The sequence below is a fragment of the Leiobunum rupestre genome, chromosome 4 (assembly GCF_980474605.1).
Source record: "Leiobunum rupestre chromosome 4, qqLeiRupe1.1.hap1, whole genome shotgun sequence".
In the NCBI taxonomy this organism is placed as follows: Eukaryota; Metazoa; Arthropoda; class Arachnida; order Opiliones; family Sclerosomatidae; genus Leiobunum; species Leiobunum rupestre.
The window spans coordinates 50,980,526-51,001,078 of NC_143387.1; the positions used below are offsets into that span (position 1 = coordinate 50,980,526).

Genomic DNA, 20,553 nt, shown 5'->3' on the forward strand with positions numbered 1-20,553 from the left:
CTCTCTCTTGGGTGATAATTTTATCCCCATTTTTGAGAAAAAAGGGAGGAAAATGAGCGAAAATAGCACTACAGTTAGATTTGGCCGTGGCACGTGTCGTGTCGCGGGCAGTATCAGGCTTTCCATAAAGTGGGCCGGCGGCATGCGCCGCCAGCGCTTTCTTGTAGTTCGAGGTCTGATCCCCCCTGTTATCTTGGGTAGAGATTTTATTGGGGCGGAAAAAATAGACCTAAGAATGAGCGAGGGAGGGTGGTCAATCGGCCCCCTACCTCAGCGCGTCGTTCCCTTCGATTTCGAAGAGGAAGGCGAAAGGGTAAATTATTGTCAGGTAGACAATGAGAGTTTCGGCGCCGTGGGAGCCCCCGCAGCGTTGGAGACGTTAGTTTCAAAGTCTAAGTGCACGGATGGGGAGAGGGAACTTTTGTTAAAAACCATCTCGGATTTCCGAGAAGTTTTTACGAAACGGCCCGGCGAAACTTCTATCATTGAACACGCGATAGAGACGGGCGATGCCAAGCCGATTTTCGTTCACCCCCATCCAGCTAGTAAAAGAAAGCGAGAGGAGATTGACAAGGCGTTTGATGAGTTGTTGGATCTAGATTTGATAGAACCCAGTGTCTCGCCTTGGGCTGCGCCTATTGTACTAGCGAGCAAGCCGGATGGTACCAAACGGCTTTGCATTAACTTTAAGGGAATAAACGGGGTAACGGAGTCTGACTGTTACCCCATGGCTTCGATCCCAAATATTTTGGCGTATTTGGGAAGCGCGAAGTATTTCACCACGTTTGACCTCTCGAAGGGCTTTTATCAAGTCAGCGTTAGGAAGTGTGACAGGCCGAAGACCGCCTTCGTCTGTCATCGGGGGCTTTTTCAATTCAAAAAGATGCCTTTTGGAATGAAAAACGCACCGAGCACGTTCATGCGTCTGGTGGATACCGTTTTAGCTCCTTACAAATGGAAATTTGTTTTGGGATTTTACGACGATTTCGTAGTATATTCCGAATCGTTTGACGATCATTTGATCCACATTCGAAAGGTCCTAGAGCGTATAGCCGAAGCGGGATTAACAGTTAACCCGGACAAGGTGCAACTTTGCGCTGACGAGGTGTCGCTTCTGGGCTATAAGGTCGGACCGGGGTACTGCAAGCCAAATCCGGATAAATTTAGGGCTATAGAGGATTTCCCTCAGCCCAAGAATGTAACGGAGTTGCAGCGATTCCTCGGAATGATCGGGTATTATCGGCAGTTCATCCCGAATATGGCGGGAACTGCCAGGCCGTTGTATGACTTGCTGAAAAACGATGCAAAATGGCATTGGGAGGATACCCATACCAATGCTATGCGGGAACTAAGTAGGCAGGTTAGAGACACAGCGGAGTTGGCGCTCCCGGATTTAAATGGGAGCTTTCTCATTAAATGCGATGCGAGTTTAAAGGGCTTAGGCGCTGTGTTAGAGCAGAAAGGCGGGAAAGGGATGACCCCTATAGCCTTTGTAAGCCGGGGTCTCGTATCGGCGGAGCGCAACTACTCGACGACGGAATTGGAATGTCTTGCTGTGGTATATGCCCTCAAGAAATTCCGAATGTACGTCGAGGGTACGGACTTTGTGATCGAAACCGATCACCAAGCGTTGAAGTGGTTACGACACCTTAAGGAGCCGGTGGGCAGACTTGCCCGCTGGGCCTTGGAGCTACAGCCGTATAATTTCGAGGTGCGATACCGCCCAGGGAAATTGAACGTTGTAGCGGATGCTTTATCCAGGGCCCCTCTCGATTCCGAGAATGGTCGGGGAGAAGCGGCGGTGACGTTGGCGGTTTCAGAGGAAAACTATTCTGACTCCGCGGAGGGAGAAAACTCTTCCAAGGAGTGGGGGCTGCCTTTCGACAGGAAAGCCATCATAAGTTCGCAAATTACTGATCTAGGGTTAGCGAGGGTTATCGCTGAGTTAGAGCGGGTTAGAAGCTCTGGGAGTCCGATTACGGCATTGGAAGCCGGGACAGTACTAGATCAGTATATAATGGACAAAGATGGCCTTTTGTTTAGGTATTTCGCTCCTTGGGACGATGAGGATGAAGACGGGCTTGAAAATGCTTGGAAAGTGGTGGTACCTAAGAGACTTAGAGTACCATTCATTAAGTATTTTCATGACGATGCGCTTGCCGGCCACCAGGGGGTTTACAAGACGTTTAAACGTTTGAAAATCAGAGTCACGTGGTCGGGGATGAAGCGGGACGTTATCAAGTATGTGAGGGGTTGCGGGGTGTGCCAGAAAAGTAAGCCATCCCAGCAGTTAACCCCCGGGTTACTTTCTAGCGTCCCCAGTGAAAGGCCTTTTGAATTGGTAACCGCTGATTTAATGGGTCCCTACACTCGAAGTGATAAGGGAAATCAGTACCTACTCGTCATAGTAGATCATTTTACAAAGTGGGCAGAGCTCTACCCGCTTAGGAGAAAGACTACGTAGAAAATATGGGATAAAATGTATGAAGTTTTCTGTCGATATGGATTCCCACGACAGGTTATAACTGATAATGCATCCGTATTTTCTAGTAAAAAGTTCAAAAGGACCTGTTCGGATTTCGGTATTCGCCCTAAGACGACGGCCCCTTATCACGCTTAGGCAAATCTGACTGAGCGGATGAATAGAACTATAAAGCCAATGATAATTTCTTATGTCGAACGACATAAGGACTGGGACGCCCGTCTCCCAGAATTAGGCTTTGCTTTGCGTTCAGGCGAGAGCAAAGCGACAGGGTATTCGCCCGCCGCTTTGAACTTAGGCCGAGAGCTTCGCGCACCCCTGGATTGGGAGTTGATACCAGGAAATACTTCCGGTAATCGAAGCGCAGGCACATACGCCGAGAAACTGAAAATTAGGCTGCATGATGCAATCGACTATGCACGCTTGAATTTACAGGATTCGAAGCTCACGCAAAAACTGCACTACGACAAGCGTCATCGAGCTGTTTTCTACAAACGTGGAGACCTCGTATTGCGCAAAACTCATCTTCTTTCCGACGCTAGTCGTGGTATCACGGCTTCGTTGGGAGATAAGTTTGAGGGGCCGTTTGTAGTGCAGGAAAGGACCACTCCTTTAACATATCGGCTGGGGGACCCGAACTCCGGTGATTTCATCGGAGTAACGCACGTGTCCCAGCTGAAGACTTTCACCCCGCCGTGGCAAGGAGATGACCCTCCGTGTGACGAAACCGGTAGGGGGGCGGAAACACCGGACGAGAAGAAGGAAACCCTCTCTCGTCCCAAGAGGAAGAGACGGTGTAGAAGGGGTGAGAGCGCTGTAGACCCCCCTAAGCATCGCTACAATCTGCGTTCAAAAGCAAATGCCTAGTAACACTTTTTGAGTGGGGGTCTAACTTATTGCGTTGAATTTGAGATACCTTGAATTGTACGTAATTTTGGCTGAAGATTGTTGCGCATTCGCGCCATCTTTTAGCAATTGTAACCAGGATCGGGGAGGTCGATCCCGTTCTCCCCGGTCGGGGCGGGGAGCAGCCGCCTCCACCAGAGGCCTCGCGACCCGTGGACGACAGAATGGGCAGACGACCCAAGGAACGCCGGGGCAGACCGCCCTGTCGACAGGAGGGCAACCAGCCCAAACTACAAGGCAGACGGCCTTAGGAGGACCCTTAAGGCATACCGCCAAAGGATCAAGGGGGCAGTCCGCCCCCTCTGCAACAGCATCACCGGCGTCCATTGAGGCGAGGCATACGCACCCTCAACGGATGTCGAGGACCGTGGCTACCTGAGTGGCACCGATGGACGTTGGCCTGTTGACCTATTTCAGTGCCGCCCGGTGGCCCAAGCAGCAGATGCTTGGAGTAGTGGGACACCCCACTCCCCATGTCTTCCAGGGGTGTACCATGGGGAAAGTAGCTCCGAGGGTGTATCCTTCGGTGGCAGTCCCTATGGTGCAAGGGGTTTCCGTTGTCAAGTCAGTCGAGCCGATTCCGCTCGCTGAGCTTGGCGCTGCCCCTACCCCAGTCTTACCCCCACGAGAGCCAGGATCCGCCGTCACGATGGATCTGGACACTTTGTTATTGGGGGATAACGACGTATCTCCCCTCGATAGCGGCGACGAGCACTTTCTCGACGCTATGGACCACCTCGACCTCACACCCGATGCCTAATTTTTGGGTGGGGGTGTGTAAAGCCCGCATTTGCATCCGCAAATGTAGGCTTTGTCCCTAACAGCCTTTCCCTTTACTTCAGAGAGTTATCTCGTTGTTTTGGGCCAACGCTGCTCGGGATGGTAGGGATAACTCATCCTCGCTCGCGCCGTCCACCTTCGGAATTCTCCGAAAGTGGCGACCTCTGACCCGAAGGGTTAAGAGCGAGGTAAAGTTACCGGTGACGCTTACTATTGCACCACAGTGAGTCCGCAAATATTTCTTGACGGGCTTTCTTCTCCAGCCAATTAGGTTGGAGACCGGTAGCGTCATCCGAGGGCCCGCTATATAAGGGACGTCGGGACAATGGACTAACTCTCTGGGTTACGGACTCCAACCTAACCAGTCATATCTTTTGTATTCTCTCTTCTAGAGAAAGTTTAGTGCCATGCCTTGTAATATTTGGTAAATATATATTATTAATAAAGAGTATTATATAGGTAACTCTCGTACATGGTTTAAACATAAGCCGACAATTTCCAGGCTTCACAATGGACAATAGAAAGAAAAGAAAAGAAAGGGGTTTAAGTGGCACGTGTCCCCTCCCGGTCGGATACAAGGTCAGTAAACGCGGCGAGAGCCGCAACAATAAAACGACCTTGCTCTTCTCGCTTCCTGGAAAATTTATAAGGGCTCACTAAAGTTGTATAGGGCCACAAAATTCTTAGGGGCCACAAAATAATTAGCCCACCTGCGAAAAAACCTTAGCGCCGCTACTGCTTATTTAACGCCAAAAATTACACGTATTTCGTTATTTGTTTCGTATTAAAAATATCATATTATTAATCCAAGATTTAACGATAGTAATCGGGTTTTTCCGTTTCAAAATACGCAGTAGATTAAACCGAGGCTTAAGACTGGGAAAGATTCACCGCCTTCAAATTTTCGTCTACTTTAAAGAATAATTCTGAACGAACCAATGGATGAAAAGTTATGAAACTAGCTTTTAAATAAACCTTGAAACTTATTTCAAGTCATATTTATAATTCGCTGATGACCAAATTCGCGAAAAGTATTAATATCGTTCCGAATTACAACCTACTTTCTAAAATCTCATTTTGCTTTCTAATACGCGCGTTGACAACACAAACTTTACCTAGACGAGCAGATGTTCGATTATCTACATGGCGCATTAAGAATATTATTTTTGAATGTTATAAAGCAATAAACGATTTTTCAAGACGATTTTATAACACATTTAAGTTCATATAAACGGGAAAATTTGTATGTTGAATATTTCTTAAATCATTTGGTAGGTTGATTCCGAGGTTGATTCGCTCGCGTTCTACATGTCGAATAGTCTCATCGGTGTCGTGTTTTCTTTTCAAAGCATTGATACTGGTCTTTTGGATTTATTCCTTACGGCAGTCAATATGAACTTAAATTGAAGTGACCCATTATTCCGACTTTCCCATCATTTTGTCTCGCACAACCTTCACAATAGCTTCATTTTCAAGCGATTTATTGCAAAAATAACAAGAGTTAGCTGGGTGGTAAATTTTAAACGCGGTTACATGAAGAGCGGCGGATGCGTTTTAAGTCCACGAAGGCGCAAAGTTGTAAGACGCGTTTCGTGTACAACGTTAAAAACGCGAATACGACACCACGATTGCTCGTATGTAAAATGTCCATAGAACATTTTTTGTGGGAAATAGCCGGACCCTAATGTTCATAATTGGGTTTATAGCCGTACATACAATACTAACGTAGATATTCGCGATAAACCATTACTGTGCACCGGTTTCCCCCATAACCATTGCTCGTAAAACAATTATTTCTAACAGTAACCTGTGAAAAGATATGTTTTTGTTTGAGTAATTACTCCTATAATATTTAATTACGGAATTTTTAACCATTCTTCATTTTTTATTTAAAAAAACTAGCTTTCTATGATTTGAAAGAAACGCGTTTTCTAGTGCGTTCTTAGCGATTGTAAATTATGGGAAAAGGAAAACTATTTATAACACTAACCTGTGAAAAGATATGTTTTCTTTTGAGTATGTACTCTTACACGATTTGATTACGCAGTTTTGAGCCATTCTTCAACTTTAATTAAACATAAGTTGCTTTAAAGATTTAAAAAAAACCGCGTTAGCGTCGAGCTAAAGTCGGCCATTTAATTTTAGGCGAAATAGAGTGTTAGTTCACCAGTTTGGCACCGATGGCGTAACTTTCGTTGACAGCCAAACGAAAAGCATGGGCCAAAGGCAGGGTTTTTTAAAAGTTCTAATCGGACCCATAGACTAAATATGCATATTTAGTCTATGATCGGACCCCACGTCCCACGACAAAATTTCAAAAAACGTAATCGTTCTACTTTGTTATCCGATTTCTATGGTCGTGGCTTTTGGGCGGTTTTTCACCGAAACTGTGGGATTTTTAACTTTCGAACATTGGCAACACTGGTTTCTATTTGTTTACTTGCAATTGCCGGTTTTGCCCTTGAGTCGTACGGAGGTCATAACAGTGATATTTAGTCCTATTTTGAATTCAGTTTAAATATCTAAGAATAAAATGGCTTCAAGATTTGCGAAGATCGCTCCTGCACCTCCCATAGAAGTTTTTGCTCTTCGTAAATCATATTTAGATGACCCATCACCCCAAAAAGTAGATTTAGGAATAGGAGGTAAGTGTCTAGGTAGCAATCCATAGTAATAGACCCTGGTTTACTGGAGTCCCTGCTATTTTATATTTATCTGGTTTAAATTTGTTTTTTATTTTTCACTAAGCTTATCGTGACAACGACGGCAAGCCATGGGTGTTACCGGTTGTGAGAAAGGTTGAGAAGGAATTAGCGGCAGATGACAGCTCAAACCATGAATATTTAGGCCAAATGGGTCATGATGGTTTTAGCAAAGCTGCGTCCAATTTAGTCTTAGGTGATGATAGTCCAGCTATACAAGAAGGAAGAGTAATTTCTGGAAACTATGTATACTTTATAGAAATAGTTTGACAAAGTTTTTTTTTGAAGATTGTCAGAGCTCAGGTTCTAAGTGGTTCAGGTGCATTAAGAGTTGGCGCTGATTTTCTCAGAAGATGTTGTAAATATAGCACATATTATTTTTCTGATCCGACTTGGGGTGCGCACAAGCTTATTTTCAACCATGCTGGGTTTGAGAATTCCAAGATGTATCGTTATTGGGATGCCCAGAAAAAGGGATTAGATATTGATGGAATGCTTGAAGATTTAAGGGTATTGATGCTTTATTTACACTTTTACGTACAACCAGAATAACAATGATTTTATCTACTGTTTTGATTTATTAATATAGAATGCTCCTGAAGATTCTGTGATAATTTTACACGCTTGTGCCCATAACCCGACAGGTGTCGATCCCACAGATGAACAGTGGAAATTAATAGCTGATGTTATGGAGGTAAAATTATTCTTTAACTACGTAGATTTACAATTACTGCAACACATTTTTGTCTTTTGTTTTAGGAAAAAAAACTTTTTCCATTTTTTGATTGCGCTTATCAAGGTTTCGCTTCTGGAGACCTTGAAAAAGATAGCAGAGCAATTAGATATTTCGTTTCAAGAGGATTCGAGATGCTTTGTTCACAATCCTTTGCTAAGAATTTTGGCTTATATGGTCATTTAAAGATTGTAATTTTTTTTAAAAGCATTTAAATTTTACCTAACATTATGGCCTAATTTTGTGGTATAGATCAACGTATTGGCAATTTGACTATTGTTTTAAAAGATAAAAGTGGAATGGCGGCTGTTTCAAGTCAACTCGCGCTAATTATTCGTGGAAATTATTCTAATCCTCCGAGTCAAGGAGCTCGTATTGTCAATCGTGTTCTGAATGATCCAGAACTCTTTGTTGAATGGTAGTTATTCACTTAAAACTTGCCATAAGGAAAGTTCAATATGCTTAAAAATTACAATAAACAATTTTTTTTAAGGAAAGGTCATATTCAAGAAATGGCAAACCGTATAATTAACATGAGATCAGCATTAAGAACTAAATTAGAAGAAATTAATGGAACACCAGGTTCATGGGAACATATTACAAATCAGATTGGGATGTTTTCCTATACCGGTTTAACTGGTGATTATTTGATTTCTATAAGGAAGTGTATAGGCATGTGCGAGCCTTGATGTTTGGGTTTCGAGCCGAGCTTCGAGTATGAAAAATTTCACTTTTCAAGTATTGAGACGAGCTTGTTTAGCTTAAAAAGTGGTTTCGAGTACTCGAATAATTAGGGTTAGTACTATCATTTGGTTCTACCAAGAATGTATTGAAGTTACTAAGAATATTGGAATACAGGATTCTGATTCCCCTCCTCACAGCCTTTGTAGCTTAAATTCCTCTGCTTTCCCATTCAAGTTTGCTATATGGTATGACCTTGAATGCCCCTTAAATGCAGACTAACTTTCTCCACAAAAGCTGAGAGGATGATACTGGTGGTTAATGCTATGCTGAAATATTCTTAGTAACTTCAATACATTATTGGTTCTACTATTTGTTCATTAAAAGAATATTTACTGCCAGAGATTTAACGTTTATTTGAAGCCATGTTTGTGAAGTCCAAATTAATAACTGGCCATATGAGGGATTACAACAAGAAAATAGTGGACTGATTAACCGCCAAACAACTGACAATTGACGGCTTTTAAAATTTATTTTGCGCGTGAAAATACCTCTACATGTTATGGTCAAAAAAGCAGACAAAGAAGTCTGTGTGCACAAGACATGTTTCTGTAGTGTCGCGTGCTAAAACGTCCTTTCAAAAACCATCAATAAACCAGGCTAGAGCACCCTATGTTTTGTAACTTATGGTTTTGGTTTGTTTTCTACATTTAAAATCAGTGACCAATCAAAAACAACTAGGACTTGTACAAGTTATTAACTTATTACCCAATAAGAGATCTTAAGGTGGGACCAAAGGAAATTTTTTAGTAGATTTTCCCCTATTTTTAAAAGCTCACCAGTAGTTTTTTTTTGAGCAAACTTATGGTGTCCGCCAAATACCTTAGACACCGAGCTCTCCAGTAGTGCCTTGGTAAGAATAATATAATAGTTTGGAGTACTCTAAAGTTACTCGCCTCGAAGCTCGGTCGAGTACTCGGAACGAAATCGAATACTCACACATGCCTAGAAGTGTAGGCTCCTAAGTATTAACTTTTTTTTTTTATAGAGGATCAAGTTAAATATTTGATTAAAGAGCATCAAATTTATTTGCTTGACTCGGGACGCATAAGTATGTGTGGATTGAACACTTCTAATATTGATTATGTGGCTAATGCTATTAGCCAAGCTATAGAGAAGATTCCAAATTGATTGAAATTAGAAGGAGAAACCAAATCCGCATAGTATGCTCACAAACGATTAATTATCTTATATATTTCTGTTAAGGATTGCATAGGAATTTTTAATTAATTTACAGTTATTTTAAATTACTGTTTAGTAATTTAGAAGCTAGATATTTTTTAGAGCAATTATTAACACTAGATGTATAATTTTTAGGTTTTTTTATATTAAAAATGTAACAAATTATGTAATATTAAAAAATGCCGTTTATACACAAAACTTTGGTTTTTTTTTGCTCCGAAAAGACAACCTTTTTTTTCAAAATAAGAAAGACATTTATTTGGTGCCTATGACAGCGGGTTTTCGCACCACACACTCCAAAATTACATAAAAGGTCTTAGCACCAGAACAAAGAAGAGGAAAAATTAAAAACAAAAAAAAAGTACCAGCTACAAAATAACAAACGAAAATAGAAAAAACTGACAACAGACGAAATCTTATGACAGCCAATTAAAAAACTAGGCAAAACAAAGGTAGGAACTTAACATTAATTGATTTTCGCCACTTTAAAAATGTCACAAAGATCGTTAATAATCGCCAGGTCTCCATGCTGAACTGATTTTTTTACACCATTTGTATTTGTATCATAGTTGCCGGTGACTAGAGAACCCAGGAGCCTAGGTCGAATTTTTTTACCACTCTCACAAGTGAAAAGAAGATGATCCACAGACTGCACCTTATCATAAGAACAGCTTGAGCATATGTTGGAAGATCGCAAATTTATATTATATAGTCTTTCATTACAACCATTAAGGTTTTATTGTTGCCGTCAGATGGCACCAACAAAAAATTCAACCGATGCATGGTGACGTAAGATACCCGGCTTCTCCCTTAGGAGAGTAACGAGCATCTTGTTTTCGTCCGTTCGGTTTGCGGTTATGAGAGAAAGAATAGAAATCGAGTGCGATCTTATCTATTTTAGCGGTTGATTGAATTTCTTCGTACTTAATTATTATTAAAAAGTTTTGAAGTTTTATTTATTTTCAATATTAAGCTTATCATGGCGGGTTAACGACACGGTTTTCGGAGCGAAAGTGAAGACGGTTTTCGTTAGTCTTCATCACTCTTCGTAATTCTTACCTAGGCTTATTATAAACGTTAATGGTGCAGTTTCGCGAATCAACATTCGGGATCTCCAGTCAAGTTATAAACAATTATGTATTCTAATTCGGGAAATGGTGAAATTCACTGGAGTTTTTCTCAAGTTAAAGGGACTTTAGACGACGATGTAACTGAAGGTAAATATCAAATCTTGGGCGTAGGCCTAGGTCTTCTATTATTTGGTTTTCAAAGTGACCCCAAAAATTATAACTTGACCAAGGCTCTCTTTAAGGCCTAGTTATGATGTTATCGTGTTAAGATTTGTTTTACTCCTTTCATGGTTGGTAATTTGGTTTTCAAAACCCTGTGATAATGCGCTATTCAAGAATTTTATGAAATTTTTAGCTGCAATAACCCTAAGGTGACATAAGCAATTTTTGTGAGTAGCAATTGAATAATGTTAGATAATTTTCTTTCACTTCCATTATGGGAATGGTAACCGCTTAGCAAGAGATCCTTACATTATCTCAACAATTTAAGTGGATAGTCTAGTTCTATTGGGCTACTTATCAACTGAAGCCACCCTCTATGTGGTTATTTTGAGTATTGAGCTTTATGTGAAATTTGTGATCAAAGATTTATAATTTGAAGCCCTATATCATTAAGTATATTAATACTCCCTAACCAAACAATCCCAAAAAAAATGCGAAGAACACCATAAATTCATGGCATAGAATAGGTTTTCATGGCTCACGCACAACTTGGAAAAGTTGGAATACATGTGCATGGGAATAAAATGCAAGAGAAACATTATTCGATGAAATTCCGATTGAACTAAAATCTGTTAGCTACTTCAAGGTTTTTTTTTAAATAGCTTAAATTACCTCAAAAACTGCAATTAATTTTAGAACTTTATTCTCAATGCAATTTAACTTATAATTTATTTAAATTTTTGCATCAATATTAAAAAAGTCAGCTAATTGAAAATTAGTCATGGTAATGGTTTTGCCTGAACCAAAAACAGTAATTGTATAAACTGTTTCTTCTTTTAACTATTATACTTACTAAAGTATTTAAGTAATTACAGTTGTAACAGATGATGTTATCAGTTTGTATGTTCAAATTGACTGTTGGTCTTAATAAGTCGTCTAATTTATTATTAAATAAATTTAGATTGTTGTATGAGTTTAGAGAATGTTTAAAAGAGGAGCAACAAGAGTTAAATTAGCACTTTTTTATAGTTTTAATTTCACTGATTTTGATGGTCAACAAACCTTTATGGTTACATAAATCTTACTCTTCCCTAAACCTGAAAAATGAAAACTAGCATTCTGTCAACAAAAAATAGGTATACTTACATAGGGGAAAAAATATTAATATTTTAATGTTCTTAATATTAAATTGTGTAGTCCATTTCCATTTATAAATTGGGAAAGAATTTTTAATCATTGAACTTATGTATTTTTTAATTTTTCAGCTGATATTATATCTTGTGTAGAATTTAACCATGATGGTGACCTTTTAGCTACAGGTGACAAGGGAGGTCGTGTGGTCATATTTCAAAGGGATCCCATTGTAAGTGTTTTAGGTTTTTTTTGTTATAGTTATCACTAGATATTATAATTCTCATATTTTAAGTGGCGTTTTAGTGGGTGTTATATGAGGATAAAGTTACCATTTTTTTTAATTAGTCGAAACAAAGTGTTCCTAGACGTGGTGAATATAATGTGTACAGCACTTTTCAAAGTCATGAACCAGAATTTGACTATTTGAAAAGCTTAGAAATAGAGGAAAAAATCAACAAAATCCGATGGCTCAAACGGAAGAACCCCGCTCATTTCCTGCTCTCTACTAATGGTAAGAAATAAAGTTTTGGTGGTGTTTTTGAGTTAGTCTAAGAAATTCTTATTAACAAGAAACAGTTTTATTTCCAAATAATATTTTTTGAAAATTCCATGTTCTCGATTGATATATTTCTAATAAATTAACAGAATTTTTTTTAAGTATGTAGTTTTATATTGGTATATAAAATTTTATATAATTATAACTTTATTACTTTTACTATGCATTTGATATTGTTACTGATAAATTGCAAAGTAGTACTAAAAGCAAGCCAATAATTTTAAAAGATATTTTGGATTGGTGTAATTTTTGCTTTATCTTTATTATGGTTTTATCTTTATTACTTTCATTGCCAAGTAAAATATTGTTTTATGTGATTATGCATAGTTATTAACTAAAAGCAAAGGCTTAAAGGGTACATTTGATTCAAACTTTTAAATTACTGCCACTTAAAAATATTACTGGTATTAGCAAACTTATAAAATTTTTGGAATGGTTTTTAGACAAAACGATTAAACTGTGGAAAGTTAGCGAGAAAGATAAACGTATAGATGGGTTCAATTTGAAGGATGAAAATGGGCAAATTGTCACTCCTCCTTCTCAGCTCAGTACTCTGAGGGTGCCATGTCTTAAGCCCATGGAACTTATGGTCGAAGCTAGTCCCCGCAGGGTTTTTGCCAATGCCCATACTTACCACATAAACTCCATAAGTGTCAATAGTGATCAAGAAACTTATCTCTCTGCCGACGACTTGCGCGTCAACTTATGGCATCTAGAAATAACTGACCAAAGTTTTAGTGAGTTTTAAACATTTTGCTCTTAAAATTTTAAGTTTTCAGCAAAACTTTCATTACTGCTTCTCAAATGACTAGATATTGTGGATATAAAACCAACTAATATGGAGGAGTTAACAGAAGTGATAACGGCTGCTGAGTTTCATCCTTACCATTGCAATCTTTTTGTGTATAGTAGTAGCAAAGGAACTCTTAGGCTATGCGATATGCGGGCAGCTGCTTTGTGCGATCAGCATGCCAAATGTAAGTTTTATTTCATAATTTCCACGTAACATTGCTTAGCTGATCTTCAAAGAAATTCCCTATTTACTTTTGAAGTATACGAAGAGCCTGAGGATCCAACCAACCGTAGTTTCTTCTCTGAAATTATATCCAGCATATCTGATGTGAAGTTTAGTAACAACGGACGTTACATGATATCCAGGGATTATTTGTCTGTAAAAGTTTGGGACCTAAATATGGATACTAAGCCTGTGGAGTGTTATCATGTACATGAATATTTACGCTCTAAACTTTGTTCTCTCTACGAGAACGACTGCATTTTTGACAAATTTGAATGTTGCTGGAATGGCGTAGATTCGTAAGTACAACTCTTTCAGCCCAGAAACAAAGTTATTTTCATTTAATGTATATGAATTATCATCACAGATACATCATGACTGGCAGCTACAATAATTTCTTTCGTGTATTTGACCGTACTACAAAAAGAGATATTGCTTTAGAGGCTTCCAAAGATATAGCAAAGCCAAAAACAGTCTTGAAACCTAGAAAGGTAAGATTTCATCTCTCAATTTGTTCTTGTTTTTTGTTTCTTAATATTTTTTTTATAGGTATGTACGGGAGGGAAACGAAAGAAAGATGAGATTAGTGTAGATTGCTTAGACTTCAATAGGAAAATATTGCACACTGCCTGGCACCCGCAAGAGAATATTATCGCAGTTGCCGCAACAAATAACCTCTATATCTTCCAAGAAAAATATTGATGATGCCTTGTGTTTTCATCATTTCTCGCGCTATAGCTACCAACACAGCCTCGAAAACTCCTTGAAACAAATATATATATAAACCACTCACTCCCCCTCGTACTATTTTTCCTTTTTACAAAACAAAAAATGATGTTAGTTTTTGGAACTAAGCAAATTGTAATATTTGGGCTATAATTGACATTGTGCGTATGAAAGAAAATCAAAGAAAATTGCAACTGAAAATCAATATCTTGAAAGTTTTGCTATGATTGAATGATATGTTATTTGATAAGCCTTGGTCAACATTTTTTAACTGAAAAGTGACTAAATTCAAATTTTAATATAATTTGTTTTTGGTTTTTCATCTTTGAAAACTTGGGTTTGTGTAGCTTGCTGCTTTAAAAAGAGAGAACTATTTCTAACATGGCCTATGCAGATTTAACTCAACAAATCCCCACCATTTGATACGAACTGGAAGATAGAGCTTAATATTTAATTATTTAATTGCCAAAATAAAAAAAATGCGCCACTACATAATTTTTTTCTAAATGAATATGTGGACGATGAACATGGTAGTTGCTTCCCACAATTATTGACAATGCGTGGAGCTCCCTTTTTGTGAAAAAAAAAAAATGTGCGTGCATGTGTGGCGTCTGATATCTGGAAGGTATAATTTAGTTTCTATTGACTTTGAATCGAAACATAGTAACTTGTTTCCTTTCTTTAGGTATTTATAAATAAAAATTGAAAGCTAAATAATCCCCTACCTCTTACTTTTTCTTAATCATTTTGTGGTCGCATTAATGGACACCATTCCACCCCTTCTTTAATCTCCCCAATTTTATTATCATTATCATTGTTAGGTAAGTTATATGAACGTTGTATATTTTCCCATTATGACGCCCTTACCCGGAGATAACCGTTTAACAAGTTACAGAATAAATCTTGCGCTGCCAGACTTTTGGTACACAAAACGTTTCATTTTCTGGTAGTAATTATAAGAAACATAAAAATTTAAATTACTAAAATATAAACTTAAATATTTATTTGAGGAAAATCTCGTTATACGAGAGAAAAGTATTTGTCTCAATTATAAATTGAAATGTGTTAAAATTAATTTATGAGTTAAATTTGTTTCCAACCATTTTTCCCAATTAAACAATTGCCTCGTGTTTTTGTAGACCCCATTGTGTACATTAATTGTAAAAACTATAAGAAAACTGAGAGTAAAAAAAAATAGGATTAAAACAAAAGCGAATGAACTTGTAAATAAGTCTGTGCAACCATTGAAGAAACAGTAAAAAAACAACAAAAAGTGATTTTGTGTATATATGAAGAATTAAAAGAAATATTGTTTTTAATTCATTACTAATTTTATAGACCTGTGAATATTACACTTAATTTGTTTTTTAATCACTTGCCCCCTGCCGCTTTGTGACCAAACCCTGCAATGGGGCTTCCTTCCTCAAAAAACCGGTTTTTTAACACCCAATTATAGGTTAAGGGGGATTTTTTGGTTCGTTTTTTTTGGACCCCTTCTTATGTTTATAGAGCTTGAAGGGTTCCTTTGACCTCGTTCTTTGAAACAGGTTTTCCCCAAGCATAAGAAACACCTCTTTTTGTTCATTCCCTAAAATTCACCACTGCAAGATGGTTGCTTGAGGACGTGGTCATTTCGTAATTATATTTTCCAGTATTTAAGGATGAAGTTAACCAATTGCTTTAGAAAGTTTTTAAGTTTCATTTTATTTTGTTCCCTGCAAGGTTTTGGTAATTATTTGTGAATAATGATAATAATATTACTAAATGTATTAATATTGTTTTATTTCCAACCAAGATTCTGTTATTGGTTTTGGAAATGATGAGAGTGAACGATTTGGTTTACACTTGGGCTCCTTTAATACTTACTCCCATCAAGTTAGCGGGGATGTATACGCTGTTGATCAATATACTTTGTTAATAAAAGGTTTTCAATATGATGGTCTTGGGAAAGGTATAAATGATTTTGCATGCTAAAATAACAATTGTCAGTGTGATTGAAGTATTTATATGTTGTTATAGATACTTTTCTTTGGGCTGGCTCTACTGTCCGGCCTAGTAATGTAGGTTTTATTGTTCCTGATGAAGAAGGAAAGTACGTGTGTGTCGTGCTAGTTACAATTTGGTATATGTTTTAAAATGTTTTTTTGATAGAACTAATAAATTACAACGATACACTGGGAAAGATATTACATTGAAATTGCCTGATAATAAGAAGTTAACAAGTATCAAATGGTTTTGTGTTTGGGATTTTAGAGAACATGTATATTTCATATTTGTGAATTATTTTAACTGATTAATAATGATATTAATTGTAACTATAGAATAATTATGGTGATATTTACATATCAGAAGGATTTGAACCGCCTTCACCGCAACAGTTGCCAGAATTATCCAAATTAGGGAAGAGTGTGAAATCCAAGCCCCTTATTATTCTCGACTCAAAAACTCTTCTAATTCCGGAGTTATTTTTTGATGGAAACATACCTGGTTAGACACTCATTGTTTATATTTTATTGTTTATTTAATTATTATTGAATTTGTTTTATTCCCTAGATACATTTTTTTGGGCTGGTGCAGGCTCTAGTCCCGATTCAAATGGTCACAAAGTTCCTGATGAAAGGGGATAGTTAGTTTCCAGATTATTTTTATTATATCTTTAATTATTAATTATTTATCTTTTTCTTTTTTTAAGTCTTAATGCTTTAAGTCGTTATGAGGGTCAAGATATTGTTCTTGAACTCCCAGGAAAAATGACATTCTTTGACATAAATTGGTTCAGTATTTATAATGTCAGGGAAAGTAAAAACTACGGTTCTATTTTAATACCTGGTGGTTTAAATATTCCTCCGGCATTAGTCTCGATTATTGTAAGATGGTTTGGTTTAATTTGATTGATATACATTCTTTTGTTGTGGTGTTTATAATTTTTTTTGTAGAATCATGATGATTCCCTTCCAAACTGCGAACAACTTCATAAGAATCTCCAATTAAGTTGGGAAGTTTTTGGACCTCAGATTACGTTCATGCTATCTGGACTTATTGGTAAATTTTAATTTTAACCTTAAGCCAAAAACTCAACTAAATTTGCCTGATTATTCCCAGATGAAGAAGACTACATGTCATTTGGAACTAGTGGGTCACCAAACTCAACTCTAATGATTGGTAGTGATGCAGTTATAGCTTACATGGTTGGACACTCTGGCTTTATAGTGGATTACAACATCACTGAGAAATACCCTGTAACTTACATTTGCTTAAATAATTTGAACTGTAGCTGACAAAACCTTTTTACTTCCAGTGTAGCAATGTTGCTGGACCTTACAAAGGAGTTTGTCCTGATGAGAAATTAGGGGGTGTTGAAAATTACCAGTTTCAAACTGCTGTGAGAAATGACGGTGTTACCTCTGTTACATTCAGACGACAACAAGATAATGCTGGTGACCACGGTGACAAAGTTTTTGATAAAGAAGCAACAACATACCTTATTTGGGCCATGGGAAAATATAACTTGCAAAAAGAACCTGGATTTCATTACGCTTATCCAAAGGGTGATACTAAAGTGGTTTTTGGTCGTAAACCTGCTAGGAAAAACTGCTACCCTTTTACCAAGAGGGACAATAAACCAAAAATTGAGCCCTGGAAACATTTTGAATTGAAAGATCCATCTGTTAAAACTTTTTTATTTCATCTTGGGCCTTCAGGATTAACTAGGGGCTATTCTGGTACCACTGGTATTTATTTTTTTAATATACTTTACTATAATTTTCCATAGTTAAATTTTGTCTTATTTTTAGGAACTCCTTCACCAGGTGTTGTTTGGTACGTTAATGGTGCCTTAGCGCCTAATATTTACCTTAAACGTGGGGTTAAGTATCTCTTTAGAGTAGAAGCGGGAAATAATGGTTTTAACCCTGGATCTTACCATCCTCTATACATTACTGACGATCCTCACGGAGGTTATTCTAAAATGACAGAGGAAGAAAGAAGTGTATGTAGTAATGGTTAATTTTGTTGTTTTATTGCCTGTAGATTTCATTTTTATTTGATTTTATAGAAAGTAACAATTTATGCTGGAGTAAGATTTGATTCTAAAGGAAGACCACAGCCTACTGCTGGTAATGCCAACTAATTCTGATTTAACTTCTTAAATTACAACTTTTTTTTTAGCTGGAAGACTTTGCCTATGGGAACATGTAAATAAAACTGATAGGAGAAGGGATGACGAATATATATCTTTCCCGAAGTATCGTAATTCTTTGAAAATGCAATGTGAAAAGGGAGAACCTGCGCTTATGGATTGGACACCCGACGAAGCAACACCAGACCTGCTTTATTACCAAGCAAGTATCTTCACTTTTGAGAATTTTAAGTAGATGCACATTTTAATTTGCGTTCCTAATATTCTCCAGAGCTATACCCAAAGGAACATGGGATGGAAAATATTTATTGTTGATGAACTGCAGAGCTGTGCCAATAGCTTCAACATTAATTTGATTATTGTGCTATGTGCCATTGTATATTTAACTTTTGTCTAGTCCAAACTGAAGTGCATTTTATAAAATTTTTAAGAAAATTTCCTCTCATTTTTTATTTAAAAAGTATTTACAACCTTTTTCTTTTACATTATTGAAATTTTAACAGGGTAAACAACTAATGTTAAACATTCAAAGAAAATACGGTTCCAAACAGTGAAAACGTTTTATATAAATAGAATTTATTTTAATGAAGTATGGAAATAATTGAAGTAGCAGAAATGTCATGGCATATAAAATAGAAGCATTATGGCAAATTTGATGGAACGAATTGGTGACTTAACAAATTTTGGCCATAACCAATAAATGATAGGAAAACATTTTCAGATTTAAGTTCTAGTAAAGTACACTCCATAGTTGCTAATAGAATCTTTTTCTTGATGTTGGGTTCTTATTTTGGAAGACCATCATTCCAACAACTACACATACAGCTAGTCCAATTATGGCCAATATTACTAGTAGGAAAAATTTTGTTCCCGACATGGGAGGTGGTGGATCATCTACGTGATCCCTAGGTGCTGCGAAATGGGATGCCTCTGGCATAATTTTAGAGCGATCTTCAGTATTTTTGGCTACTTCAGCAGGAACTTCAAGTTCATATAGTTTAACTGACATAATGTCATGATTATCTGAAAAACATATTAGTTAGCTAGAAATGAAAATTTTAACAACACTGCCGTAACAAATAAAAAACTACCAGATAAGTCCCCAGTTGTGGCTGAAACTCCAAAAAAATACCCTGTGGGTAATTTAACACCTTGAACTTGAAAACATTCTTTCCAAGCATTTTTCCCTTCAATGTCTGTTGACACAGTGAGAATATCATTTTCATATCGTACAGAGAGAAATGTATCATGATCAGAGCCTCTGAATTTGGCTTCGCATCCTGCTAGCTCAGTGTGTGTTCCATCGCGATCGTGATCATATGATAATGAGCCATTATTCACCATGGCAGAGATGTAAGGATGACCATGCTGCGTGTAAAGTATATTAAAAAGTGCTGATAATTATGAATATGATGCAAAATTACATTATGAGGGCCATTTTGGTTGGCATATGTGTCCATAAAAATCGCTAACCCATGAAAATCTTCTTGATTACCAAAAACTGAACCTAAATGAATATGGTTTTAGATTATATAATCATTACTTTAAAGTTTAAATAAACTTCTTAATAGTTACCCGGTTTCAGAGGGTCTCTAGCATACCAAATAGCCATTCCATCCCCAAAAAGATCTTTACCTTGGCCATATATGCGAAATTGAATCTGTAGCTCCCAGTTTCTAACGTAACAGGGCTAAATGATGTGTTATTAATTAAAATAATCCTGTGTTCTATAGTTCTTTACTTACTATGCTATTCCACAGCGCCCCTCTTTTACTCTGTTGATCAGATGTTAATCTAATATAGTTGGTGGTAATTAAGGTACTTCCAATGAAATCCCAGTTGGGGATGAATGTACCCGAACCTTGGAAATAAATCATGTCTTATGGACGGCTTATGATGACCAAGGCTTATAAAAATTTACCATGATAAGGTTTCACTAGAGAATGATCTCTTTTTAAGTAATCTTGAGTGTTCCATTTTGCGCTAGTAAAGCGACTGAGTATAAAAAGTATTATAAAAAGTATATTGAAAAGATTGTAACAGTAAGAAATCATTTTCTGTGGACGTAAAATATACAACAACCGTGCGGCGTAACTTCACTGAATGAATTATGAATGAAAGAGCTTAGCCTAGCCCAAAGACTATATAAGCTTTATATAGTCTTTGGCCTAGCCTCGTTCAATTCTAACTACAGTGCTGCCATTATACTTGGTTTCAGACCACGGT

At 37.4% G+C, this 20,553-nt stretch overlaps 5 protein-coding genes across 5 annotated transcripts; 4 read left to right on the plus strand and 1 right to left on the minus strand.

Moving 5' to 3' along the window:
• The first annotated feature begins 2,659 nt into the window (after positions 1-2,659).
• LOC149948159 (uncharacterized) lies at positions 2,660-3,349 on the plus strand. Its single transcript, XM_090171029.1, has one exon. The coding sequence runs from the start codon at positions 2,660-2,662 to the stop codon at positions 3,347-3,349; it is 690 nt and encodes a 229-aa protein (XP_090027155.1).
• A 3,254-nt stretch (positions 3,350-6,603) lies between these two features.
• Positions 6,604-9,685, plus strand: Got1 (Glutamate oxaloacetate transaminase 1). Its single transcript, XM_090173085.1, has 8 exons — positions 6,604-6,813; positions 6,917-7,098; positions 7,159-7,380; positions 7,460-7,564; positions 7,630-7,780; positions 7,856-8,021; positions 8,097-8,242; positions 9,333-9,685. The coding sequence occupies exons 1-8, from the start codon at positions 6,702-6,704 to the stop codon at positions 9,473-9,475; spliced, it is 1,227 nt and encodes a 408-aa protein (XP_090029211.1). The 5' UTR covers positions 6,604-6,701; the 3' UTR covers positions 9,476-9,685.
• Positions 9,686-10,326: 641 nt separating this feature from the next.
• Positions 10,327-15,121, plus strand: tws (protein phosphatase 2 regulatory subunit tws). Its single transcript, XM_090173086.1, has 8 exons — positions 10,327-10,743; positions 12,024-12,121; positions 12,238-12,403; positions 12,892-13,185; positions 13,261-13,425; positions 13,501-13,762; positions 13,831-13,954; positions 14,013-15,121. The coding sequence occupies exons 1-8, from the start codon at positions 10,662-10,664 to the stop codon at positions 14,163-14,165; spliced, it is 1,344 nt and encodes a 447-aa protein (XP_090029212.1). The 5' UTR covers positions 10,327-10,661; the 3' UTR covers positions 14,166-15,121.
• A 729-nt stretch (positions 15,122-15,850) lies between these two features.
• knk (cytochrome and DOMON domain-containing protein knickkopf) lies at positions 15,851-18,807 on the plus strand. Its single transcript, XM_090171030.1, has 13 exons — positions 15,851-15,917; positions 15,985-16,140; positions 16,209-16,281; positions 16,341-16,449; positions 16,511-16,676; positions 16,743-16,815; positions 16,882-17,056; positions 17,126-17,231; positions 17,292-17,428; positions 17,488-17,920; positions 17,984-18,177; positions 18,244-18,304; positions 18,357-18,807. The coding sequence occupies exons 1-13, from the start codon at positions 15,851-15,853 to the stop codon at positions 18,560-18,562; spliced, it is 1,956 nt and encodes a 651-aa protein (XP_090027156.1). The 3' UTR covers positions 18,563-18,807.
• LOC149948163 (vesicular integral-membrane protein VIP36) lies at positions 18,775-20,436 on the minus strand. The gene is made up of 6 exons (XM_090173087.1): positions 20,249-20,436; positions 20,073-20,188; positions 19,903-20,017; positions 19,752-19,834; positions 19,419-19,695; positions 18,775-19,350 (listed from the first exon to the last, which is right to left on the minus strand). Exons 1-6 carry the CDS (start codon positions 20,379-20,381, stop codon positions 19,082-19,084), a joined length of 993 nt encoding a protein of 330 aa, XP_090029213.1. The 5' UTR covers positions 20,382-20,436; the 3' UTR covers positions 18,775-19,081.
• Positions 20,437-20,553: the final 117 nt, after the last annotated feature.